Source organism: Apaloderma vittatum, unplaced genomic scaffold (assembly GCF_000703405.1).
Source record: "Apaloderma vittatum isolate BGI_N311 unplaced genomic scaffold, ASM70340v1 scaffold3518, whole genome shotgun sequence".
NCBI classification, from domain to species: Eukaryota; Metazoa; Chordata; class Aves; order Trogoniformes; family Trogonidae; genus Apaloderma; species Apaloderma vittatum.
Window position 1 is genome coordinate 21,336 of NW_009730069.1, and position 27,775 is coordinate 49,110.

At 37.3% G+C, this 27,775-nt stretch overlaps 1 protein-coding gene across 1 annotated transcript; it reads left to right on the forward strand.

Moving 5' to 3' along the window:
• Positions 1–295: 295 nt before the first annotated feature.
• LOC104277862 (DNA topoisomerase 2-beta) lies at positions 296–27,775 on the forward strand (the record flags this gene model as incomplete). Its single annotated transcript, XM_009874639.1, has 16 exons — positions 296–304; positions 1,277–1,450; positions 2,141–2,231; positions 4,103–4,166; positions 5,304–5,449; positions 6,333–6,430; positions 7,852–8,064; positions 8,146–8,319; positions 19,923–20,024; positions 20,106–20,243; positions 21,627–21,765; positions 25,406–25,563; positions 26,213–26,338; positions 27,161–27,271; positions 27,364–27,469; positions 27,666–27,775. Coding segments are annotated over 16 exons (1,959 nt in total), but the record flags the coding sequence as incomplete, so codon positions are not given.

The following is a 27,775-nucleotide window of genomic DNA, read 5'->3' on the forward strand; positions in this document are numbered from 1 at the left end:
ACTTGAGGCTATGGTGTAGTGGTTAGGTATGCTGGGATGAAGGTTGGACTAGATGATCTTCAGAGGTCCCTTCCAACCCCTAACATTCTGTGATTCTGTGATTCTGCGATCCCCTTATTGCCCTGAGGATTTTTAATTGTAACTTCATGGTTGCTGCAGCCAAGACTACCCTTAAGCTTCACATTACCCACCAGCCCCTCCTTGTTGATGAGAACAAGGTCCAGCATAGCACCCCTTCTTGTCAGTTCCTCTATCACCCGGAGAAGGAAGTTGTCATCAATGCATTCCAGGAATCTCCTGGATTGCTGGCACCCTGCTGTGCTGTCCTTCCAACAGATGTGCTTCCAACAGATATCTGGGTGATTTAAGTCCCCCATGAGGATCAGGGCTTGTGAATGTGAAGCTGCTCCTATCTGTCTATAGAGGGCCTCACTTGGTCATCCTGGTCAGGTGGCCTCTAACAGATCCCTGCTGTGATATCACCTTCCCTTGCTTTTCTTCTAACTCTGAACCATAAGCTCTCATCCACCCTCAGGCCACGCTCCATGGATTCCAGCTGGTAGTTGACATACAGGGTGACACCCCCTCCTCTTCTCCCCTGCCTGTCTTTCCTAAAGAGCCTGTACCCATCTATTCCAGTCATAGGAGCTGTCCAGTCGCATTAGGCTGAATTCTGTTTAAATCCTGACGTTAGCCTATGTGATTCTCTTTTTATACAGTCCTTGGCTTATTTCATCATAAAGCATTCTAAACTGGGATTGTGTCAGTTTTAATTACTTGAGTTAAATGGAAAATGTAAACTATAGCAGTTGAGAAGCCATAGGAGAGGCAATACAGTGTTTCTTAAGTCCCACTATAAGAATTGTCCAAACTAGAATGTAAAAGGCTAATTTTTACTGTTATTATTCAGAACAATATTCAGTGGATTCAATTGCTTAAGCACAAAATGGCTATTGTAAATACTTAATCTGAGGAGATGGGTGCCTTTTTTTTTAAAGAGAGTCACTTTTATTTCCTTAGCTTGGTTTATCAGGCTTAGTAAATCACAGAAATTTGAGTATGTTACCATTTGTTAAGAAACTGTTGTATTATCTGTGGGTTTTTTTTCTATTGAGAGGATAGCTTGTTCTTAATACATCTGAAAACTTAATATTTAAATTACATGACAAGTTTTGATTGTTATTTAAATATCTGTTAGGTTGTGCTTATATGTTGAGAGTGACAGATTGAACAAGTAAGGTTGATTGCTGGTGCGTTTTCTTTATTTTTTTTTTAGACATTATTTGATAATCAGATCAATGCTTCAAAAAAGGAAGACTCAGAAAGCATTAATAAAAATGACACTTCAAAGAAGATGTCTGTTGAGAGAGTTTATCAGAAAAAGACTCAACTTGAGCACATCCTTCTCCGTCCCGATACCTACATTGGATCAGTTGAACCATTAACTCAGGTAAGCATCATTAACTTTATGGTTTTAATAGTTTTTGTTGTTTAAATGAGAAAGTGCTATTCTGATTAATAAATAGGCACATTTCTACTTTCCTGAGTATTCTGAATTATCATGCTAAAATCTGTGTTCATGTTTATGTACACACGTGTAGAATATGGAATAGAAGTCAAGGGAAGACTTTTTAAAGCAGTGCTTGGTTCACCTGAAAAAACATGCTCAGAAAATGTTAAAGTTCAGTCAGAACAAATACACACCTATATGTATAAACACATGGCTGTGTGTATATATATGTGTGTTTACAAACATGTTCATATGCACACAATTATATACATATATATACACATATTTGTAAGTAGCATTTGTTCTAGGTGCAAAAATGCTTTGGTGTGTTTATTTAGGTAAAGAACAGACAATTTAAGCCTCCTGCTGGCACATTTTTCAGCTGTTTCTGTGAAGCTTCAAATTGCTTTGAACTTCACTGTTAGTACTGCTGGAGTTCCCCACCAAGCAGATTTTCATTATGAAGTCTTTGTGGATGTGATTGTAACTTTGTGTCAGACTTCTGATTCTGCACTTGCCTTGTATGACAGCAGCAATCAGAAAGAGTAATGTTCCTGAAGTGAGTAAGTCTTAGAGAATCATAGACTGATTTACCAAGACAGTAAATATTTTTATTTTGTTCACATGTAGCTAATGTGGGTTTATGATGAAGATGTAGGAATGAATTGCAGAGAAGTTACCTTTGTTCCAGGCTTGTACAAGATCTTCGATGAAATCCTTGGTAAGTATTTTTAATGCTTTAGCATTATCAAAACACAGGCTTAGAGTCCCACTAAACTGCAGTGCATGAAAATTTTAGTGCGTTCCAGCACTATGGAACAGTTTAAAGAGGAAAGAGTTTTCAGTTGAACTTGTAAGAAATTGCAAATATTTATTACTCAATACCCAAACTAGATCTTTCTTTATGATCAATATTGTAAAAAGATTTTTTAATCTGCTGAGCTGATTAGGGCCACAGTTTTAAGTAAGGTTAGATCATCATTTCATCGGTCACTCCTTTTGCACAGAGTGATAGTGGTGGTGATTCTTACATGGATCATTTCTAGACTTCAGACAGTTTTTTAAAAAGTATCATACTGTCATTTAAAAGCATGGTGACTGAGGCAAATGATTTATAGAAAATTCTGTCATAAGTCCATGAGTCACTGTGACTTACTAGTTTGTGATGTTCTCCTGGAGGCAGGCATACATTGAAGACTAACCAGCAGTAGAGCTGTGCAATGTCTACTGAACAGATATTTTGGGCTAATTGACATGAAATCACAGACTAATAATTTTTTACGAATTTATCTTGCAAGGATTGGTGGGACTACTTTGTAAACTAAATAATGTTCTACTGAGGTCGATGGGAATTTTGTCATGGTGTTCGTTACATTCAGAACTTCTCTATACCTCTAAAACTGTGCTTTATATAGCATCATTGTCTTAGAGGCAATAAGTACTGTATCTCTGCCAGCTGGAAAATAACATTTTTATTTTTTCACTTATTACTCCATTTGAGAAATATGAGAATGAAAATCTTTTGTCACTTTTTTTTTTTTGAGTCCTGCCTCATAGATGAAATTTATGGGCTTTTCATGGGACGGTGCCTGATTCCATCTTGTCCCATTCAGCAAGAAGATCATTATCATATCGTTATTGTAGTACTCTATGGTTTATTGCTTCTTTATGTAGCACTGATAAGTGCTCCAGAGTGTAGTTTGAGACCTAGGGGTTAGTGTAATAACATTTCAGAAATTAGACAATGGAGCTGTGCATACTTCTGAATGACACTTTATGATTTTAGCAAAAACGTGTTGAAATATCTGATCTTATATTGAGATCCTTATAATCTACTGAGATATTGTCCTTTGGTGGTTTGGGGTTTTATTTTGATCTCTTTTGTGGGTGATGAGACAAATGCTAGAAATGACTGTAATGTGTTTTCCTGGTTAATGGCCACAATCACATTTCTGATTTCTAGTTTCTGTTGTTTCTAGTTAATATACATTGGAGTGCAGTTCAATTAAATTCTGATCAAATGTTAATTTTCAGTTTACCCTTCTTTTGATCCTGAGATGTGTAAACTGTTTAGGAGATAACTTAGAACTGCTAGATGTAACTCACAGACTCTTTAAAGGTAACTTTTGCTGCAGTCAAAACACTCCTTAATGGATGTGAATTTTTCAGGACTGGGTTTCAGTGTCAAAAGGATGTGTAAACTGATCTGGTGATGCATATAATTTTCTAGAATTTTTAACTTACATGATGTCATATGTATAATAAATATCTAAACAAGTACAGCAAGACAAGAATGAAGTCCTCAGTATGTTAAGAGCAATTAATGAGCACAGGCTCACAAAATACACTTCTATATTTATTTATAGAGATAGAGTCAGTAATTGTAAGAAGGCTGAAAAGTATCTTCCTGCAGATACTTGGTCATATTTATATACTTTAGTAATAAGATACAGAATATACAAAGAGATGCCAGATTAAGAAATACCTGGACCATTGTAATTTGAGTTGGAATATGTATACAATCAGTTTTATAGATCAAGTAATTAATTATTGATCCTAAAAAGTGGTAATTTGTGCTACTTTCTTTCACAGTAAATGCTGCTGACAATAAGCAGAGGGACAAGAATATGACTTGTATTAAAATTTCCATTGATCCGTAAGTAAAAGCATGTTTTCATTTCCCTGGTAGTGCTATTGTAGTTCAGATTTGTACAAAGGATTTTACTAATGATTTTTTTTAAAAAAAAAATAATATATTTGGAATTGCTTCCATTACCCTCCTATTTTAAGATGAAAAGGTGAATTAAAAGTGGCTGATAGTGAATACTACCATTCTGAATTTGTAAGTTTTCTTTCCTAAACTACTCATCAATGTTTGATTGAATGAAACTTAAAACAGGAAGATCATAAAATTTGTGATTGGATCAAAGCTTGGTAGTACATAACTATAATAAGCCAGGCTATTAATAAATTATAAATACAAACCATGAGGTTTTGTAACATAATTGTGCACCTCTTGAACTTCTGTTCTAACTCCTTTAACATTAGGATAAAGTTACATTTGAATTAGTCAGCTGTATCACGCTGAGACTGCAGATGGCAAATATGTCATTACTACTGTTTTTTTATTTAAAGAGATATTTCCTGATGAGAAGTAATATGCTGAGAAGTAATTTTTCTGCAAGTTTTCAGTGCATCATCAGTTTTAGTAGACCAAATTACTTTTGTCGTGAAGTGGGAGGGAAATGGTAGTGTAAATCTGCCTGACCTGTTGTGGTTTTGAACTCTCTAATATGCCAAAATGAAAGTTCTGTGTGAGAGCTACAAGTATTAATGATGCCAGATGCTGATGGATTTTGACACTGATGCATAAAATAAGTTACAATGTTTGTCATAACTTGGAAATAGTTTTAAACAGAAGATAACTTGGCTGTGTCTGGGTGAACTTCAATCTGAAGTCTGAAACTGAAATCTGAAAACCTGCATATCTAAGTATAATTCTGATGCTAAACTTCAGGACTCTGTTTCAGATCATGTTGACAGTGAAAGCACTTCAAACAGGTTTTTGGTGGTTATGTTTATGATGCTAAATACTGTTCTTTCTGAGCAATTATGCTCCTTCCTCCAAGACATCTAATAAACATAAAGAAGTGGGGTTTTGTAAATAAAATTGAAAGAGCTGTGAATAAATGTGGTATGAATATGGTTTTTATTTTATTTATTGAACAGGTAAAATATGTGCAGGAGTCTGCAAGATTGCATTGATTGATTTAATGTCTTCTCTATTCTATAGGGAATCAAACATTATCAGCATATGGAATAATGGAAAAGGTATACCAGTTGTGGAACACAAAGTAGAAAAAGTATACGTACCTGCTTTAATCTTTGGGCAGCTGCTAACATCCAGCAACTATGATGATGATGAGAAAAAAGTTACAGGCAAGACTCTTTAACATGCTTTGTTTTATCTAGTTAAGCCATTATTTGCTTTTCAGTATGCATTCTCTTACTTTTTCCTCTTTCTGTTCTGTTTCATTACAGATGATCACTTAGTGACCATTACTACAGCTCTTTTTTAAAGTAGAATGACTTAAAGAAAACGTGTTACTTTTTAATACCAGTGTTTACAGAGAACTTGACATTTACATCTTTAATATCGCTACTCATTATTCAGATACAAACAACTTCTTTTCATATTTTAATCATAACATATGCGAACATTTAACCATTTATGCTCTTGAAATGAAGGGAAAAATAAATTTAATAAATTACGATACGATTTATTATCGTAAATATAAAGTAAACGCTAATCATGAAAGTAACCTAATCATGAATGGAAGTTCTGTTCTATCCTACCCCATATATTTTGCCCATTTTATGATGTGTGATTGCAGAGTGATTTGGATCTGATCATGGCCTAGTTTTCAGCTGGATCAGGGTGCTGTGGTCACTTGCGTTTTAGTAAGCAAGTAGTAGATCAACATAAGGGAAGTAATGGGAGCATCCTGGCTTTGGGGAGAGGAGAAAACTTCATTTTGAGGCAGAAAAGAATACATCACATTGGAGGTATTATGAAACTCCATCTCTGGAATCTTTTAATAACAGTTGGGCCACATGTCAAAGCTATCTTACATAGGACTGTTTTAGCTTATTGGCATACTCTCTGTAAATCATAAATATGGTTTGGCTGTAAACTTTTAATAGCTTTGACATGTGGCCCAACTGTTATCTTACATAGGACTGTTTTAGCTTATTGGCATACTCTCTGTAAATCATAAATATGGTTTGGCTGTAAAACACTTACTATATGTTCCTTTTCTAGGTGGGCGCAATGGATATGGTGCAAAACTTTGTAACATATTTAGTACAAAGTTTACAGTTGAAACTGCATGCAAGGAATACAAACACAGCTTTAAGCAGGTATAGAAATGATGTCAGCTTTATTTCTTTTCTTTTTCATAATTTTAAATTTTAAATTTAACACATTTTCTATACTTTATGAATATTTCATGAAATTAATAATTTAACATTCAGATGGATGTGTAGAGTTTGCAGGCTAAGTTAGTTCAGTCAGTAAAACTGATATTTCTGTGTATTAGAAATTTTTTTGTTAAATAGTTTTTTTCATGGGAGTGATAGATGACTAAGAATGAAAACCAGATTTCTTCTGTTTAAACTAAGGTATATATTCCTGTGCATGTGAAAAGGAATATATTTAATTTAAACATTTTGTAAGTACTGTTGTATAATTTGTAAAGAAAAAAAAATCTTTCTACTGAACTGTGCAAACATCGAAACAATTATCTAGGTAATTTTGTATAGTGTTAATTTTTTTTTCCTGTGTTTGTCAGGAATTTCATTAACCTAACTGGACTTCAGTCCAAACTCGCCCTTCCTCTCCATTTGAATCCCTTGCTCAGTTGTCCTAGCTAGCACACAGACCAAGGAATAAATGTAACTTGATCCCAAACTTTTAAAAGTTTGATGAGGTTCGGTAGAGTATTAGATACCGAAGTTTCTTGGCTCAGAAGTCTTTCCCAGTTGGTGGTTTCCATCTCGCTTTTTCTGAACAAATAATTAATTTCTGATTATGCTGTTGTGTCACTACATAAACAGTACATTTTAGTGGATTCACCTGTCTTTAAAAATATAGTATTTTCTGCTGACTACTAAAAGATATATTGATACTAATTTGAATGTACTTTTTGAAAATTACAGGCTTTATGACTTAAAGTGCTCTGTTTTCTAATATTTCCAAAAATTGTAGAAATTTAATTCTACCGAACTTTGACATATACTATGAGTAGGTGTTCAGCTTGGTCTTAGAAATGTGCACAAATTCTTAAATGGGGAACAATACCAAGAGTCCTGAGTCAAGTCTGAGCAAATTGGTTTGTAAGAAACCTGCTTTCGTAGACTGCACAGCCATAAACATGCTCTGTCAGAGACTACTGAGTCACTGCATGTGGACTAATAAGTCCACAGAAGTACGTAGTAGGTTGAAAGAGTTAAGCTGAGAGGCAAGAAGGACTGTTTAGGTAGCTCACATCTAATTTAGTCAGTTCTGTGGTGGGCTCTTATTTTGCATTAGAGTCACATCCATCAGTGTAACAATGCCTGTGTATTTACAGAAACCACCAATCTACTGTCACGAATGCTTGTCCAAATCTTGTTAAATCAATTAATTTTATGTGTAGGGTTTTAACAGAGGAATCTTCTAAAAGAACTCTGTGTGCTTTTTGTTGTGTAACTGTTGCAATCCTATCATAGTTGGAAAATGAAACAAAGGAGGAGGATAACGTTTGTTGTAAACTAACATCTAAAATGTTCTATTTCTAAAGACTTGGATGAACAACATGATGAAGACCTCTGAACCCAAGATTAAGCATTTCGATGGTGATGACTACACATGCATTACATTCCAGCCAGATCTGTCTAAGTTTAAAATGGAAAAACTTGATAAAGATATTGTGGCCCTCATGACAAGAAGAGCGTATGATTTGGCTGGGTCATGCAAAGGAGTCAAAGTCTTGTTCAATGGGAAGAAATTACCTGTAAGAGCCTCATTTAAGACACTTTAAGTGTAATGAGTGTTTGATGCAAAGAATAGTAATCATTACCTGTATTACTCTTAGGTAAATGGATTTCGCAGTTACGTAGATCTTTACGTAAAAGACAAGTTGGATGAAACTGGAGTTGCCCTCAAAGTTATTCATGAAGTTGTGAATGAGCGATGGGATGTGTGCCTCACTTTAAGCGAAAAAGGGTTTCAGCAAATCAGCTTTGTGAATAGTATAGCTACCACAAAGGTGAGTAGTTACAATAAATGATAGAAAATGCAAATGATAAGAATGTGTGCTACGGTTATGCCCAGTCAGATATTTGATGAAAAAATAAATCTAGGTTACTAAAAGTAAATAGGTGAGATAACATTTTGCATGAGTGGATCTGGCAAAGCAATTGGACACAATCAGAATACATTCATAGCAGTATTCTGAGTATGCACTAGTTTTTAACACAGTAGTAATCATTATCATTGATACTGATCTCTTATGTGACCATACATGTTATTGATGAAGGAATAAAATAGTTCCATTCATTTTATATTTCCTTTTAAACACCTTGTAATAAAATAATTCTGAAATTAAGGTAAAAATATGTAGAAACCCCTTTAAAGCTACTAGTAACAAGTTTTTGAGGGAAAAAATGGCTTTTGGTGTTCTTGGAAAATGATTGTCCATTTATTGCTTTATGATGTATAAAAGTGGCCTGAAATGTTGAGTTTTATTTTTCTTTGTGTTTCTGTGTAAGGGAATCTCTGTTGTTCTCAGTAGAAACTATAGTAGTAGAGAAATAGTATCACGGAAAATCTTCACTTGTAATAGAGCAACAATATGCTCAGCATATTAAAGTACGATCTTTGTGCTTCTCAAACAGCTGAGGTGTTCAGGAATCAATGCAATCACATTAAATCAACTAACGTAACTCTTGTTCATGCCTGTTTGGTGTGGCCCAGGTTTAGGGATCTGGGATCCACCACGATGAAGGAAATAAAGTGTCATTTCTGCTCTTCACAGATTGCAACGGTTATCTAATAACATTTCATCAGTTCTAGTCATTGGTGAGTCTGTTTTTAGGGACACTTAAGCATGAGCTTCTCAAAAGATAAAAAAGATAAGAACTTGTGATCAGACTCTTTAAAAACCCTTCTTGCTGAGTTATCTTTTTAAAAGGGTAAAACGGAAAAAAATTCTAATGGCAGCACTAAGTTCATAAGTACGAGTGGTTATGCAAAGTGGGGCCCTTAGTCTAGGAAGATGCCCAGAAATACCAGTGTTAATCTTGGTGATAGATGGTGTGTCGCCAGTGTTTTGGTGGTATGTAATTTTTACGACATAACTTCTGCCATTTTCAATGTAGCTGAACCAACATTCAGTGGTAAGGGAGGGGACAGTTTATTTCATGGTAAAACATTTAATTTCTAAATGGGCATTTTAGTTAAATGCTTATATGGTACTTGTCAAATGTAGGGATAACATGTATTTGGTAGTTGAGGGTTTAAAACTTAGTTTTAATTCAGGCCTCTTTATGCAACATAAAGAAAAATAGTGTGACCTTAGAGATGTGTTCCATACCTTTAGGAAAACCTGCCAACATAGAGAAACTTAAGGATGTTTGATACCAGGTTAAGAAAATGTATTTGAAAAAAATGAATACCTGTTGTCTCCTAAGTTAAATATTTCTCATACACTTACTCAAAAGATATTGAATTTGACTCTCTTGGATCAATTTTCACTCATCATGCAGTTACACATACATTGTTATCGTATATTCTTTAAGAAAATTCATAGAAAAAGTACTGTGTATTCTTCAAAGGTAAGTGTTGTAATTTCTAGTTTTTCCCGCTCTCCCGATCCATGCCTTATGTGTGTGACTGGATGTGGAATGTTCGGGCCGGTGAACCACCTCACCAGCAATTGATGCGCAACTACCCACTGCTGAGACATAATGGCTAGTAACTAACTGCGTCAACTGCCTGTCCCCTTATCTGCTAACAGGTGAGGAGCTCATTTCGGCTGTTTTTTGGTTGTTGATCGCTGTTTGCTGAAAGCTTTTCATTTCTGTTTCTGGATAAATTTCACCAAGTCATAACTTCCCTTCCACCTTTTTTAAACTTGCTTTAAATTCCAAACAAGTTTTTTTTAGTTTGACGGGTTGTTTTTTTGGATTTGGGGTTTTTTTTCCTCAAGAAGTATGTAGAAGATCAGGCAGTATGTTGAGGCACAACTCCCTTGTTTGGGTTTCAGAAATTTGTTACCCTGGTCAGGTCCCCATTTATTCACAACTTTGCCACAGTAGACCACCACAGAATTCAGCTTCAGGCTCTGAGACAGCATTTGAAAGGATGTTTGTAGCTATTACGGTTGTGCAGATAACCATCAGTGAGACTTGTGTATAGACTGATTAAACGTGGTCTTCTCAAGTTCTGAATTTCAAACAATAGCTGTGAATAGTCATTCACATAGCAACCTAGCGGTATTTTTAATATGGTGACACCACTAACTAATACTCCTAATCATTTTAGCAGAAAGGCTCAGCTGATGTGGATGCGGTGTTAGATAGTAGACTTGGGTAGAGAAAACATCGGAGCCTCTTAAAATTTGCTGGACTTCAGCAAGAAATTCAGGACCATTCCAGGCCTTGACGTTATTATATTTATTCTAATAAAATAAATACAATAGAAAACAAATGGAAAAGAAAACAAGATTGCTTATATAGCTAATTAAATGAACACTTCAGATTTATGATTAGCTTCTTGATGTATCTGTCCGTAGAATTTACATATGCCTTATGTCAGAACTTATTGAGGCTCTGGCTAGTGATGACGATAGGAATAGAATATATATAGGAGCCACCTTAAGCTTCTGTTGTAACATTTTCGTTGTTACCATTTCATTAGATATCTTTGCCTCTTGAAGTTTCCAAGACCAGGAGTCAGTCATAACGGCTACCTTCTGGGAGAAGGAGGTTGTGCAGTTTTAGTGCTCGTTCTCATAATACCGTAGTTGTAATAATCGTTGTCAGCCCTCTGGATCTACAAGGTATTTTTCTTTTCCGGACCTGTGTTGAACTGTGCTGACAGTTGGGGCAGTTATAGGCTGTTATGCTTCTATAGTGGGTAAATGTGCCACCTACTGGTGAGATCCTTGAAAGGTTCCCAACTTTGAGCTCTGAACATCCCGCACTCGTTGCTACACACTAAGAATGGACACAGGAATGGGGAACTGTTATAGTAACTAATATCTTCTAAGGACAAGAATTACTGGTAAGTAGCTATTTTTTTAACGTCAGATGTTAGTTGTAGCAAAATATTTCAAGTGCTAGAAATATTAAAAAAAAAATTGCTGAAGTTGTAAATACAAACATATACTGAAGTATTCCCATAATCTAAAGTTTTCACTACTGTGATAAGTAAAAGTCATGCATTTTAAAATTTGCATTCAAATCTGAAATGCTTTTGAAACATGTAAGTTGATATTTTCCTGTAGTAGCTTTTCTCTACAGTTTGGATATGGATTTATTTTTCTTTCAAGTGGCAGGGTGTTGTATCACCTTTCACTTGAACTCTTCCTATGCTGAAACTCTGTCATCCATATGTGAATAAAAACTGTTGTGATTTTAATATTTTGTGGGTTTGGGGGTTTTGGTGATTTTGTTTTATGGTGTTTTTTAGTTTTGTTTTTTAAAAAAGAAATGCTGTGAAAAAAACAGTTGTATGGGGCTTCTAAAACACTCCAGTGGTTTGTGTTGCTGTTTAGTAGGTGACTCTAGAGACTGCCAGAAACTATAGATGGCTTCTTTGAAGTTCAAGCATTTGTCTTGCTATGACTGGTAATATTTACCATCTTAAGCCATTTTTTTACATCCTCTCTTTTATTTTCATCTACTTTCTACATGAAGTTGAGAACATAACTACTATCTGTCATCGCTTCAACTGCTTTACATCTTCAGTATTTTCAGAGGCATATCTGCCTTAAAATGTAGAATACTAACTTCTGGGTTTTGCTTGTTAGTTATTTGTTCTTTTCCTCTTCTTGGCAGCTGTTTCTTCTAGGCTTTGGGGTTTTTTTTTTTCTATTTCTTAGCTGTCCTTTACTCCTTCATACCCATCAAAAGCTTTTTTCCCCCTCAGTTCTGTTTTTAAAACAGCTTTAAAGAGGGTGGGGTTTTTTAATCTCATGATAAATGTCACCATAGACTGTTTTCTTTATTTTGTCTGTCCTAATGCAGGTTGGTCTGAACAGGAATCATTATTTATTCTGTATTTTTGCAAGGCACTAATTGATATTAAGCAAAGGTGATCTGTGTGAAAAATTGAGCATTGAGTCAGGTGTATTCTAGTTACACAGGATATGCCTGCATCACTGTATTCTTTTTACAAGATAATAGATTTTAGTCAAAACATTATGAACTTTCTATAACAGCCACTAGAATTTAACATTTTATTTTGTACCTTTTTGACTATAAATTTAAAGGAAGGCACATGAGTATTTGAAAATACAAAGAGCTTTCAGATATCCAGGGCTTTAGGACCATTCATATTTTTGACTTTTTTCCAAAAAAAGCATGCTGTTTGACCTGTAAGGGAAATTGTGTCACCTTGGACTTGTAAATATTTGAACATATTTATCACTGTTGGTTTAGGCAATTTCAGTAGTCATTGTTACATAGAATTTCAGACAACAGGAGATATGTACCTTCAAATACTAGTTGTTCTTCCTAATCTGGAATGTTTTATTTATGATATAAATTTGTGCAGTTTTAGTCTTTACTAGTGCTTCTGGTTCAGATTACTTCTGCATTGTAGAATATACCCCAGAATTGTTAGGTTTCTTTTACTGGTGTAAATCAGCAGCCATTGTTAGGATGTAATAGATCTATAATAGACATTTGGGTTTTTTCCAGAAAACTTATTTGAAATGCCTTTATTTTCCAAGCAATTTAATCTCTAATTTACTTGTTTTCTAGCACTATGTTCTGGGATTTGTTTGTAGCCGTTTTAAAGTTTAAATCCAAAGACTTAAACTAGAGAAAGCAATGGAAGCTTTGAGACACCTTCTGATAGTATTCACATGCTTAATGCTTCCCTGTTTAAACTGAATTTCATCAATAGTAAACTCATGATTTAAATATTTAAAATAATCTCTACTTTCATCACTCTGCTGTATTGCAAAGCAGGTAACTTTTCTGTTTTATTACTTCCAAGATTTGCACAGAATCACACAGAATCACAGAATGTTGAGGTTGGTAGGCACCTCAAAAGATCATCTAGTCCAAACCCCCTGCCAGAGCAGGGTCACCTACAGCAGGTCAGACATGAACGTGTCCAGGTGGGTTTTGAATGTCTCCAGAGAAGGAGACTCCACAACCTCCCTGGGCAGCCTGTGCCAGGGCTCTGTCACCCTCACAGTGACAAAGTTTTTCTTAATGTTTTTGTGGAACCTCCTATGCTCCAACTTTCACCCATTTTCCCTTGTCCTATCACTGGACATCACTGAGAAGAGCCTGTCTCTGTCCTCCTGACACTCAACTTTATAAACATTAATGAAGTCCCCCCTCAGCCTCCTCTTCTCCAAGCTAAAGAGACCCAACTCTTTCAGCCTTTCCTTGTAAGGGAAATGTTCCACTCCTTTAATCATCTTTGTGGCTCTGCACTGGACTCTTTCAAGCAGTTCCCTGTCCTTCTTGAGCTGAGGGGCCCAGAACTGGACACAATATTCCAGCTGCAGCCTCACCAGGGCAGAGTAAAGGGGAGGAAGAACCTCTCTCGACCTACTAGCCACCCTCCTTCTAATACACCCCAGGGTGCCTTTGGCCTTCTTGGCTGTATTGCTGGTCATCCTGCTGTCCACCAGAATCCCCAGGTCCCTTTCCCCTACGCTGCTCTCCAATAGGTCAGTCCTCAACCTGTACTGATATGTGGGGTTGTTGTTTCCCAAATGCAAGACTCTACACTTGCGCTTGTTGTATTTAATGAATTTTCTCCCCTCCCAGCTCTCCAGCCTGTCTAGGTCTCACTGAATGGCAGCACAGCCTTCTGGTGTGTCAGCCACTCCTCCCAGTTTTATGTCATCGTTTAAGTACATAAGTATTTCTTCCTCAGGGTCTGTTTTGTTTCCACCAGAAGTTTTCTTGAAATACCTAGTTGGAAAATCCTTTATAAAGGATAACTAGTACTCAAAGTTCCCCTTTTTTCTGGGTTAATGGGAAGAATTGTAATAGGCACTGTGAACGTTTTAGTTCCAGCTGCTGTAGTGCAACATAGGAAGAAAATAGAATATATTCTTTCTTTTTCTTTTCTTTTCTCACCATGGTGATGCAATAAATTGTTTATAAGCCTTTTTTTTTTTTTCTGCATTTGAACAGTGACTGTGAAGGAGTCTGTGGAATTTGGATAATGAAGTGGCGTCCTCTGTGCTCAGAGAATGATTAAGACTGGCCTTGCTATCTAGTGTATTCCGGGGGAGTGGAAACCCGCCCAGCTATCGTGGGATGCAGCTAAGGAGGGGCCCCTGTGTAGGCAGGACAGCCCTGCTTTTGGTCAGCAAAAACAAGATAACAGGAGCTTGCGTGGTTCTTTGTTTCTTAAACAAGGCTACCGTATCTGATGACTAATTTTACCTCATTTGCCTATGAAATGCATATTAAAATTGACATCCCTGTATGTGCTAATGAAGGTTATAGAGATCGTGCTAAACATATATGACTATAGCACTTGCTTCTCCACCCAAATCATACTGCATGTCACCTGGGGGGAAGAAACCTCATAATTTTGGGGATGAAAAGATGGGGAAAATGATCATTAAATTGGGATAGGAGAACTTCAACACCTGACGGACCAGTCGATGGGCTGCGTTCTCTTCCTCCACCCCAGGCAGGGATGCCTCTCTGGGTAAGCGCCGAACTTTTCACCCCCTGGTGATTCTTACTCCCAAGTTGTTGTATTGTTATTTCTGGTAGCCATATTAACCTTAACTGGTAATGCTAATGTAGTTAGTAAACTTATCAATGACAGTCTCAAATCTGTTCTGTTGCTCTCAATAAAGTAACTAATTTTGATTTTTTGTGAATTTGATTAGTAAAAGTCCTTTACTGCAGGGCAGGACCTTTGCTGGGACTCTGATAGTTAGTCCTTTGCTGGATCTCTGGGAGTCCTTTGCAGAGACTCTGATAAATGGGTCGGTGAAAGTCTCGAGGCTCTAACAGTCAAATCGAAACTACATTTTTTTTTTTAACACAACAGTAAAATTAATGTAGTCGGCAGGATTAGCATGGATAAACTGCTACAAAAATATAAATGTACACCATCCCAGGCAGGACTAGAATGGGCTCAGAAATTTTGGAAAAATGAAGAAAAAATAGTAGAGCAAATGGAACAGTGTGGGAGTGAACAGAGGGCTAAAGATGGTAAGGGTAAAGGAATTGTCTGCGCAATTTTAGACACTTGTTTATCGTGTGCGCAGAAGGAGACTAAGGAATCCCCGCCTCCTGGATGAATTGCAGATGTGGAGTATGCTGCTCTAAAGTCATACAATGAGGTGTTACAGAAATCACTAAATTTTGAAGGAGAACAATTAGAAACATGAGTACATACTCTCCTAATAGGAAATGCAAAGTTTAAAAAGGAAAATGAGATTCTTAGAATGCTATTGTTTGCTGTTGATAAACAGTCAATAGAAAGTCTGTGTCAGGAAAAGTTGTGCTCTATGCTGTGATCAGTGCCAACGCCTGGCAATTCCATGGCACAGATCTGCAAAATTGTTCAGCATGCTAACCCTGAAAACACGGGGTAGAGATATATGGGATGATGATGACAACTATGATGAACCAGAGGAGGGTTCCAATTACGATTATACCCCAGGACCTGTATCTCATTAAAGGTGAGGTCACAAATGAGGAGAGGAACAATGTTCGTACCACCAGGCAGACTGTCCTGTGGCCTCCTACTGACTTAGCCAAGCTGTGGGAAAAATACACCTGGCTCCCAGGGGAGTCTGTGGCAGAATACGTGTGGAATGTTCCCCTCACAGGAGGGCATAGCATTTTGTTAAGTGAAGAAGAAGCAGGAGGGTACTGGAGTCCTGGAGTATTTTTAACCTTCGTGTGATCATAATTACTCACTGACCACATGGGCTGCTTTTTGGGCTGGCGGTATTTACTCACAAGATAAGAGAGACCCTCATGTGATAAAGACCTCGGGGTTTGCTGACTTGACTGCATCTGTGCAAAAGGCAGCCTGTATACAGGCAGTGCATGAGTGGAACTTGTTAAGGCGATCCCCAAGGTCAGCCCCTATTGATCGGGCTAGATTAATTCCCCTTATCCTTGGACTGCCAGATAGTCTAAAGATGTATGTGGGAAATGTACAAGATCACATATAAGCCACCTGCAATGTTGGACAACGCAGTGGTGCATGACAGAGAGGACAGGCAGAACAGGCTTGGGGGAATTTTGTGCAAGACTTGGTAGATTATGGATGCAGGATGGTCTGGGTTGGCTCAACTGTTGAGAGGCCCCATGATCACCGCCCTTGCCAAGTCTGTCAAGTCTGTACTCCTAAGCCAAAACCAGAGGTCAAACTTAGGACTGATAAGGAGTGCAATGAGCTCTGACAACAGGCTGTGAGGATGGGAGTTTCTCTGAGGTTGTTCTATGGCTCGTCCACTGCTGATCTCTGAGATCTAGTAAAACTGCTGGTCCAGGAGTATTGATTCACTAAAGAGAGATCAGCCACCAGGGAAGCTGGTAGCCCCTGACAAACCCACACCCTCAGCACCACTGATGAATTTGATTAATATGAAAGAGATGCTGCAAAAAAATGTATGTCCTCTGGGAGGACAGTGAGCCACTCTGCCCAGAGGATGTTAGCTATGCAGTGGCTCCAGTTATGCAACGGAGCCAATTATTGCCATACCAGTGGGACCCTAGAGAGATTTTGTGGGTTTTCTTATTGATACTGACACCCAGATATCAGTGATTACTAAGACGACCACAAAACACATAAATATCAAACCTAGTCGTCGCAAGATAAAATTCACAGGAATTGATGGGATCATAAGGGAATGCCCCACAGCAAAGATCACTTTATGGCTCCCAGGAGAAGATCAACTGACTTGAGCTGAAGTATTGGTGGGTACAGCAAATACTAACATACTGGGATTTGATTTATTATTTGGCAGAATATGGAAACTCCCTGATGTCTCAGTTAGGAGCTTCACGGAGCAAAGTAACACAGGAGGGGATGAGGCAAAAAGTATAAATTTATTAGAGTTGTCTATTCCCTTACCACTATCAAAATTTACCAGTGTGAAACAATACCCACTGCTCGCAACCATACAGTCAGACATTGATGGGGTGGTAGTAGACTTGAAAAAAAGATATTGTCACTCACACTTACTCCCCATGTAATTCTCCTGTCTGGCCAGTAAAAAAGGCAAATAGACAGTGGTGCCTTAAAATTGATTATAGGCGATTAAATGCCAATACTGTACCTTTAACTGCTGCTGTACCAAATAGTGCAGAGTTAGCAACCCAAATCCAGGGAGCATCTCACACCTGGATGGCTAACCCTAGATATAAAGGATATGACTTTTATGATTCCACTACAGGAATGTGACAAAACTAAATTTGCTTTTACTTGGGAAGGGGTACAGTATACCTTTAGCAGACTGCCCTAGGGCTATAAGCATTCCCCCATTATTGCTCATAATGCCTTGGCGAAGGTTTTAGCAGAAATTTCTAGCCCACTGAGCACTACTACCTGTCAATATTTCAATGACATACTAATAGGGGGAGACAATTTAGAGGAAGTCAGGCACACTCTAGAAGGTGTGTGAGAAAAATTAATAACTCAAGGACGAGACATTCCTTTGTCTAAGTGTCCTTCCCAGGAGGTTAAGTTTTTAGGGTTCTGGTGGATAAAAGGAGCTGCTTCTCTTCCCCGAGACACATGGGAGAAAATAGATCATGGGCAGTAACCATCTAATAGAAATGAGCTACAGCAGCTTCTGGGGACTCTGAGTTACTGGTGCAAACATGTCCCTGGTTTTTCTATTATTGCGCACCTGTTGAATAACCTAGTGAGAAAAGGAAAGAAATGGGAATGGACTGAACAGCAGGCAAAGACACTGAAGACCTTGGTCAGACAATTAAGGTTGTTTCAGCAGCTAGGCCCAGTACATCTCTCTGATCCCATTTCATGTGGAATGGGGATTCAGTAAGCATGGTTCTCTTTGTAATTTGTGGCAGAAAAAACCAGATGGGCCTGAGAGGCCATTGGAATTCAGCTCTCGTGCTTTTAATGATACTGAAATGTGATATTTGGATCTCAAAAAGGGCCTATTATGCTTAGTATGAGCAGTAGAACGAGCTGAATGCAACAGGAGAGACCAGAAGGTCATTATCAGGGGCCCCTTTTGCCTGTTGGACCTAGTTCATAAGGGTACAGCGCCACCAGCAGGTGTTGTCCAGAAACCTACCATCCATAAGTGATATGCCTGTTTGGAAGGTATCAACGAGGTAATGCCTATCACGGAAGACAGTGTTAATTTATCTAAATTACAGAAGGATACAGATAGCACTTTACTATTCCAAACCCCACAAAATAAGATGTCTCCAGTACAAGAGGCACCATGCCTGGGAGAAGGTAGCAACCTTCTGTGAACCTGTGTGGTTCACAGGTGCAACATCCTATAGGCAGAACAATGAGTGGAATTGTAAGGCTGTGGCATTGGAAGTGACTACAGGGGAAAGGCTGAGTGAGGAAGGTAAGGGAAGTGCACAGGTGGGGAGACTTAGAGCAGTTCTGCTAGCCACACAGCATGGTGCTAGCCATATCTATACCGACTCAGATGCTATTTTCAAAGGGGCCACACAGTGGATAGGTCATTGAGCAGCTGACGATTGGTAGGTAAATAGAGTCCCAGTCTCACAAACTGACAGCTGACTGACTGACTGATAAATATCGAAACTACGTTCCCTTTTACACAACAGAATCAAACTGGCTGCTCTTGCAGCAAACAGATGGCAATGTGATATGTAGTTGTTGCCCTGTGGTCTCCTAAGTGGTTGGTTTGCATGCTCATAGTGAACTGCATGCTCTCTATATGTCTCTTGTACATGAGGTATGGACTTGGAGCAGGTTTAGCCTTTGGTGAGTTTTAAGGAGAACTGCTCATCTCCTTAAGCTTATCTTGCTCTGTTTTAGAGTTTTCCGGATCTTTTGGTTGGCTATTTGCAGTTTGCTCTTCGTTTGCTCTCACATAAGCCCCAGGCTAGCAGACAATACTAATAGCATTTATTCAGAGTTCTGTAAATACAGCTAAGAGAAGTTGAGATGACATTTGGGAAGGAATAGGCATGGATGCTGTATGTCTGAGGCTGAGCTCCTGAATGTTTTTTCTTTATGAACGAGATGGGGAAAGTTTGATTTGATGAAGAAATGTGTGATGTTTTAAGTCCGAGGTTATTTATGTTAAAAAGATTCCTCTTGACAGCCATGTGGTGTTGCAGGTATCATCTCAGTGCTACAGAGTAATTTTCAGATCTGCTATACTAAAAGTTTTGTATCCTATTACAACCTGTAAGCAGCTGTATTTGAGGTCCACCAGTGTCCAGTGAATGAAAGGTCTCCTGCTTCCTCTATTCCATGTAACATCTGTTATCCTCACTTGTATGAAGATTGAATGACATGAAAGAGAAACTTTGACACAAATTTTCCTTTGTTATGCTGCAACTTAATGTGCATGGATTTCCAAATTTATGTATGACTACAGGAACTTCGTTAATGTGTCTGCAAGCTATTAAGAAGCTCAATGGGTTTGTTCTGTGGTTTTTTTTCTCTCTCATTAAGGGTGGTAGGCATGTTGATTACGTGGTGGATCAGGTTGTGGGCAAACTGATAGAAGTTGTGAAAAAGAAGAATAAAGCTGGAGTTTCAGTGAAACCATTTCAGGCAAGTGACTTTACCACATTGACCTTTTTCAATATTTTTGTATAATTTTCTTGAGTAAATTGGTTTCTATGTTTTCAACAGGTGAAGAATCATATATGGGTTTTTGTTAATTGCTTGATTGAAAACCCATCATTTGATTCCCAGACAAAGGAAAACATGACATTGCAGCCTAAAAGTTTTGGGTCCAAGTGCCAGCTATCTGAGAAATTTTTTAAAGCAGTAAGTAAAGCATATTTCTCTTTTTTTCTGTGCAGCAGGAAGTGACATGCTGGATGTAGTGTATGTATGTTATGTAGTAGAAGATTAATTAATGTATTATGATACACTAGTGACACTAGCATACTATGAAAATGGGATGAGCTACACCTTATCAGCTCCTTTGTTGGAGATTCTGATATTTATATTAGTGAAATGAATTTGACTCTTAAAACCTAAACATAGGCCTTGACTATATTTTTGTGTTAAAATTTTTTTTCCGAGGTTGAGAATATTGTCTACTTTCCAGTACTCAAGGAAATGCAAAATTGTGACTACAGTATTCAAAATTATTATTTTCAGGCAACGAGTTTAGAAATCTTGGCTGTAGACAGGCTAAGAATCGCTACTCTAAATGAATGTATTAGTAGAAATAAAAGGTAGAGTTTTTTCCTGTAGTACACTTTTATAGAAGAAAGGAAAAGTAGAATTCTGTTAGCCAGAACTCATTATATGAAGTCTGATTCGGTGCCAATAGCATAAATGGAAGTCCAGTAGTAAGGAGAATGGTGCCACTGCTAATGCTAATGTTTTGTTCTAATTCTGTGTTAGCGGTGATGTCTTCTAGGACCTAGAGGAAAAAATAAAAGAACTCAATACTGTATTAATTCTTCAGATTCGGTTACAGTTGTTGTGTTTCTATCAGTAAGTTTGACTAAAAATGTTTCTAACATTCCCAGAAGTGAACACTGATCTCCAAGTGTTAAGCATGCAGCATCTCTAGCCAACGAGTGCTCCATTTATTATGGAGGATAATGAGAGGCCAAAGCTTGCAGTATTTTACTCCACCTGTATTATTTTTTTGATGTGAAACCAAACATAAAGCAGTTTTACTTTAGAAAATGTTATTTTTGCTGGAGAGGTGTTTCTTAAAATACTGCTGGTTTCTCAGGTTGCTGATATAGAGCCTTATACTGAAATGCTTTTGGTTGTTTTTCAGCCATTTTCAGGCATTGCCAAAGAAACTTTAAATGAACATTAATATCTTGTAAGGTTACTTTTTGCTTTCATAGTCCAGGAAGCAGATGCTTAGTACTTAAAATGTCCCAGAACATCAACCACCCAACATAAGACAGCCTCTTACTAGGTCTCAGTCCTCTTTTCCTCCTTCCACCAGTTATATGGGGGGTGGAAAAAAAAGCTATGTGAGAGTTGTGTTTTGCTTTTGTGTGCATAAAGTGCTAGACAGGAAGGTATGTGTTAATTCATTGACTTTTTATATGTTGCAGTTTTTAATATTGAGGGCTTTAAGAAACAGTGTTAATCAGTGACTTAAAATTGAGAGATAACAATCTGATACGTGAAGCATTACTTTTCTCATCCACAATTCTGATCTTTTGCTTACAGGCCTCTAACTGTGGTATCATAGAGAGTATTTTAAATTGGGTCAAATTTAAGGCACAAACTCAGCTGAACAAAAAGTGTTCATCAGTGAAACACAGCAAAATCAAGGGCATACCAAAACTGGATGATGCTAATGATGCTGGTAAGAGCGCTTATTTTTAACGTCTTTAATGTTTCGTACATCTTTCACAGACATCGTAATTTTAAACCTGACTTTACTTTTCATCCCTATGTGTATTTTAAAATAAAAATTATACTAGACTTTTAAACTTTCTAGATCTAGAATTACAGCATGGTGGTGAGTTTGATATTAGGAACACTGTCCTCTCTAGGGTAGAGAATAACTCTGAACAAAAGTGACACTCTAGTTTTGTATTGAAAGTGTGTGTACTTTCTAATTGTGATTTCCAGCCAGATAATCTTACCAATATTCTACTTTGGAGGCAACTAGTCTTCTTGGCCTTTCTAATATAAAAAGATCAGAATCTTGTAGGCTCACAAGCTATAGGAAGTAGATTACAGTTTGCAGACCTGAGGGAATGGTTCAGGAGATTTTTCTTCGTGAAATGTTAAATGCCATTAGGTTCCTGTCTGGGGATATAGGGCAAACTGGCAATCTCTGCTGTCCAGTTTCCTAGCACAGCTAGGAATGAGGAGCAGCTGGCAATCTTTGTGCCAATAGCAATGGGATGGGAGTTGTCCCTGGGTTATTTGAGGGGCACTTATGACTAATGAGCCAGTTGTTGCCAGTCTGTGTTAATGTTAGTTGATTTTTAATACATTCTTACATTAAGCAATGAGGTAGGTGGGTGGGTTAAGTAGGTAAAAGCATGTAAGACTGATAGAGAGGCTTTTTTTGTTGTTGAGTTCCAGTGCCTGAGTGAAAAATGTCTTGATGAGTTGATGCGTTCTTTTTTTCTCCCTTTCTTTTTGATTCCTTGAGCTCAGGTTATTAATTTTTCAATGAAGTTTTCTTCAGTATTTTATTACTCTTGTGATTCAGAAGTGATGTTTTGCTTCAAAAATTTATAATCATGTCTCCTTTATAACCATGTCTTCTTTTGATTATGGAATTTGTATTCCATAATCAGATGCACGTTCATGGTATTTTTCATGTTGAGAAGATTGTGTACTTGGAGAAATGCTGTGTTTTTATGGATATCAAGCATCACAGAATCATAGAATGGCCGAGGCTGGAAGGGACCTTAGAGATCAAGCCTAATGCTCAAAAATAGCACAATGAATGATGTTGAAAACACTTTCTTCTTTTTCTTTTTCTTTTTCTTTTTTTTTTTAAGCTGTGTTTTGGAGACCAGGCTTCAAAATCACTTCTTACTCAGGTTTTCTTTTTGTTTCACTGGAAGTGAGGAGAGTAAAGAACCTCTAACAGGGGAGCTAATAAAATATGGCTTTTTCTTTCACCCTGAACCTTCCTCATAAGAAGGCACATAGGAATTCATTTGGGCTCAACACTGATGCTTAGTTTTGTACTGCATAGATCCCTATTACCCAAATGCTTCTCTACCGCCTGGTTTTTCTTATATGGGGAGCGGGAGCTCTGCGTCTTCCAGTGAGATTTATCCAGGTATTGGTTTATTGAAGATCTGGAACATACTAGATTTCTCACGTTGAAGGTGTTGCACGTTTGGGTTGGATACCAGGAAGGCAGAGAGGCATGCAGTTTCTGAATGCAGCGTGTGTTGTCATATGCACACTTGGCCTGTCTTTATGAAGTGATATATATACTGGAGAGATGTTTTAAATCTAAAGGTCACAAGTAATACATGTAAAAATTTCTTTAGTCATTTCTTTTTAAGGACCATGTGTACCATATGGATCATCTGTTTGCTCTTGAAAATCCATAGGACTTTTTGGTTCCTTTTGCACAAGAACTAAGCTAATACTGTAATCAGATTCTCTAACCTCAATAAAAAGCTGCTTTAATTGAGAAAGGGAAGGCAAAAGATGATACAGAAGAGTGACTCCTTCAGCGTAACTGTGTGTTCTGTATACTGCTCTTGAGAACTTGTCTCAGTGAATTTTAGTTGGTCACTGCATCTATCTGAGGGCTTGATATTTATTAACGTAAGCGGAAAAGGAAGTCCTGGTGGCGTGGAAATTTTTTGATGAGTACACAGACAAAACACTGTAAAACTATCAATTTTTCTGTCTTTGGGATTTTGATAGAAAAGACAGAGTCAGATGAAGTAAGGACTGTATGTGCTCTTTCTGTGTGTGAGAGGTGATGATCACTTCCTCTACATCCAAAAAATTTGACTCTTTGCTATATGAATGTTTGCTATGAATGTACGCATGACTAAGCATATCATGAAGGGTTAAACAGTTACGAATAGTCTTTTCAAAAGAATTTCAGAACTCCCTGAAAGCTGGATAAAGGTTTAACTGATGCACAAAGATACAGGGAGATTGCTTCAAGATGTTCATAATGTCACACAGAGGTTATCTGTAATCTGGCAGCAGCACACAATAGTCTGATTTGGTGTAGTTGTGTATCAAGACAAATAAATATTTCTAAGAATCCCAGGAATTACAATTACGTAAGCACTCCAAATCAGATAAGTGAACAAGGTTGGCTTTGGTTTCTAATAGGTGCCAGTAGTTGTTGGACTGAAGCAGTCCAGTGCAGCTAGGAGAGAATATAGTGTCTGGTTACAGACCCCTCTGGCTTTAATTTAATTTTAACTTTTACTTCAAGAGAGAATTTGCAGCTCGACTCCAGCATCCACTGGTTTCTTGGGTGCCACATACCACTGAATTTTTGAATGAGTACTGGTTAATACTTAGGAATAGGAGAGAGGTGTATCTGTACAGTGATGAACTTGCTGCAGATTTCCCCCCCGGCGAAAAGAATAAAGTACTGAGTTCTACACCTGGTCATTCTTGGTTTCTTGAGGTCTTGATGAGGTATCCATAGTTCTATGGCTTGTTAGAGAAGAGGAGGTAAAAAGGAATAAAAAATGAAGAATAAGTATGTAGGACTGCAAGGAAGCAGCTTGATAAAATAGCAAAACTACTTAATGAGCTTTTTCACCCTTGGAAAAGAGTGGATTCCTTTTTGTGAACCTGGTTATTATTTAGAGCATCTATTTGACTGTTGCAGTTACAATAAACAGAATACACGCATCATCCTTGTTTTAAGCACACTGGATGCACAGGCACTGAAATCGAGTATGTCTTGTAGAATCAAAATTATGGTTTAGTAATGATTTGTTTCTTCTGTTCGAGAAATTTCTGAGAATGTATAATAAGTTTAAATATTCTGATCTTTTGAGATTTTCTGTTAAGTTTTTCTTACATGGGCTGAGGCCAATGGACAAAAAAATAGAAACACCCCAAAATGTAATTTAATAAATTACTTCTGATAATATGCTATGAAGAAGGGAAATGCAGAATGGGAAAAAACTACTGTATATAACTCAGACATGCATAACGTGTGTAAGAAATTGTCAGCTAGAAAAATTAAATTGTAAAGGTGCAGAAGCAATGTGATGTGTGGGGAGGATTACATAAGATGCACCACCGTTGCATCCTATTTTACTCCATATCCATAGCAATCCAAAGTGTATTGCTAAGGGCAAGGATAGTCATTCTTACCGTGAAGTTTTAGTGGTATAGAGGGCCATCTCTAAAAATAGAAATTCAGCCTATTTAAATCATCTGACATGGAGTAGGAAGAATATTCATGTCTGATGCAATTACATTTCTGTTACTTGTGTTTAAAAGTTTAACTTTTTTTTGCCTCACTTCTTCCTGGACTGCAGGTGGCAAACATTCCTTGGACTGCACGTTAATATTAACAGAAGGGGACTCTGCCAAATCTTTAGCCGTCTCTGGCTTAGGTGTTATTGGTAGAGACAGATATGGAGTATTCCCACTCAGGGGTAAAATTCTCAATGTTCGAGAAGCTTCTCACAAACAGGTAGGTACTCTTGTTATCTCCCTTTAGCTGACAGATGGATATCTCCTGTTTATATTCAATTTCCGGAGTTTTTTTTTTTTTTTTTCATTAAAATCTTGTGGCTGAGGTTTCATAAAGCAGCAGCTACGTTAAAACCTGGGATAAGCCTAGAAATTCTAAAGTGTAGCAGTACAGTACTGGAATGATAAACTTCATTTCTTCACAAGTGCAAGGAGATTCTCTATGACATTTTATATGAATACTTAAAACCCCTAAAGTTTTATACTCTTCATTGCCATGTGATTTTATTCACTCTCTATGTGAGGCAGCAGCATTATCCCATCACATTACTTTTGCTGCCCTCTGCCCTTTATCTCTAGTAAGAGTTATGTTGCAGATGCCCATAGAAATAGTGTAAAGAGAAGATGCAAGATGACTTTTTGCTACATGCTTGTTTCTCCTTGCCTTCTGGACCCAAAGTGCTCTGGCTGCAGAGGAGAAAAAGAAATGGTGCAGCCTTGAGGATTTGTATGTACAGAAGAAATATTTGTAAGTGTGAAGGCTGCAAGGGGACTGGGGATAAAGAGGTTATGAAGTCCACCTAAAAAAGTTTGAGATATTTCTGAGATTCTGCTTTTTACACTGACTTCAAAGATAACTTTTTTAACAGATTATGGAAAATGCAGAAATCAACAACATCATCAAAATAGTTGGACTACAATACAAGAAAAGCTATGAAGATCCAGAATCTCTGAAAAGTTTGAGATATGGAAAAATTATGATCATGACAGATCAGGTTAGTCTGAAATTCATTGCTTTTAATATACAGAGCTTTTTAATATGTGTGTTGCTAGAATCTGATAGGTTGCATTTTTGTGCATTATAACTGCCTCTGTGCTATGACAATATGGATGTGTTCAGAGGGAATCCCTAATGTATGAGATTTCTTTATGGGAATAATTTATCCATATGTTGCTTTGGTTACTCCAAATGAATAAATAAACGTTGGTGTACAGTAGCAGAGTAGCCAAAGTAAAAATAAAAATATGTATACACAAGAATATTTTTAATAACTCAATAATATGTTGAAAGAAGAGTAAATGAGGTGATATTGCTAGATAGTCTGGGAGAGGCAACAATGCAGGCAATTACTCTTTGATAATCTCGTGAAGTGAGTGGCAGTTGTTCAGACTGAAGAAGTCAGGGAATCCTGGGCTTTGGATATTTGTGAAGCTTTGTTATGTTTTCCCCCGAGAGAGGCTGAACTCTCAAGCATTTTAACACCAATGAGAACTGTAGCTTGGCTTTCTTCCACAAAGATGCAGCTCCATGGTGTCCAGGAGAGCTGTCTAGCTCTCAGAGAAAACATCCCACAGGCAAAGAAACATCTGAGCTGCAGCTGTGCACTTGGCTTGGAAGAGCTTATTATTAGCTCGGGGACAGTGCCATGCTCAGGTGGATGTTTTATACCAAGGCCCAGTTTGGAATCCAAATTAAAACTAACTGTTCCCTGCACACGTTGTTTTTATGTATCCAGGCCAGTGAGTGGGTTTTTGCGGGGTTTTGGGGTAATCTGACATTTTGTAAGATTGCCTCATATTTTAATGTTCTGATTTAGGATCAGGATGGTTCTCACATAAAAGGCTTGTTGATCAATTTTATTCATCACAATTGGCCATCACTGTTGAAACATGGCTTTCTTGAGGAATTCATCACTCCTATTGTAAAGGTATGGGTTCTATTAATGAGATTTTATTTATTACTTACAGTGCAACAGAAAAGTTGATTAGTTTTTTTGGGTTTTTTGTTTGTTTTTTAAAGGCAAGCAAAAATAAGCAAGAACTTTCATTCTATAGTATTCCTGAATTTGATGAGTGGAAGAAACATATGGAGAATCATAAAGCATGGAAGATAAAATACTACAAAGGTTTGTTTAAAAACAAATAAATTAACCACATGGATCTAAAAATACATAATAGATGGGAGCTATGAAGTTTTATTTGTAACAGTTTCATGATGGTATTTTCTGTAGTGATTTTATAATATTCCTAGTAAAATAAAATTGGTAAAATAATAAAACTTGAATTTTGAATATGGACTAACTGTTTCTTTTTATTGTGCAGGTTTGGGTACCAGCACTGCTAAAGAAGCAAAAGAATATTTTGCTGACATGGAAAGACATCGGATCTTATTTCGATATGCTGGTCCTGAAGATGATGCTGCCATTACACTG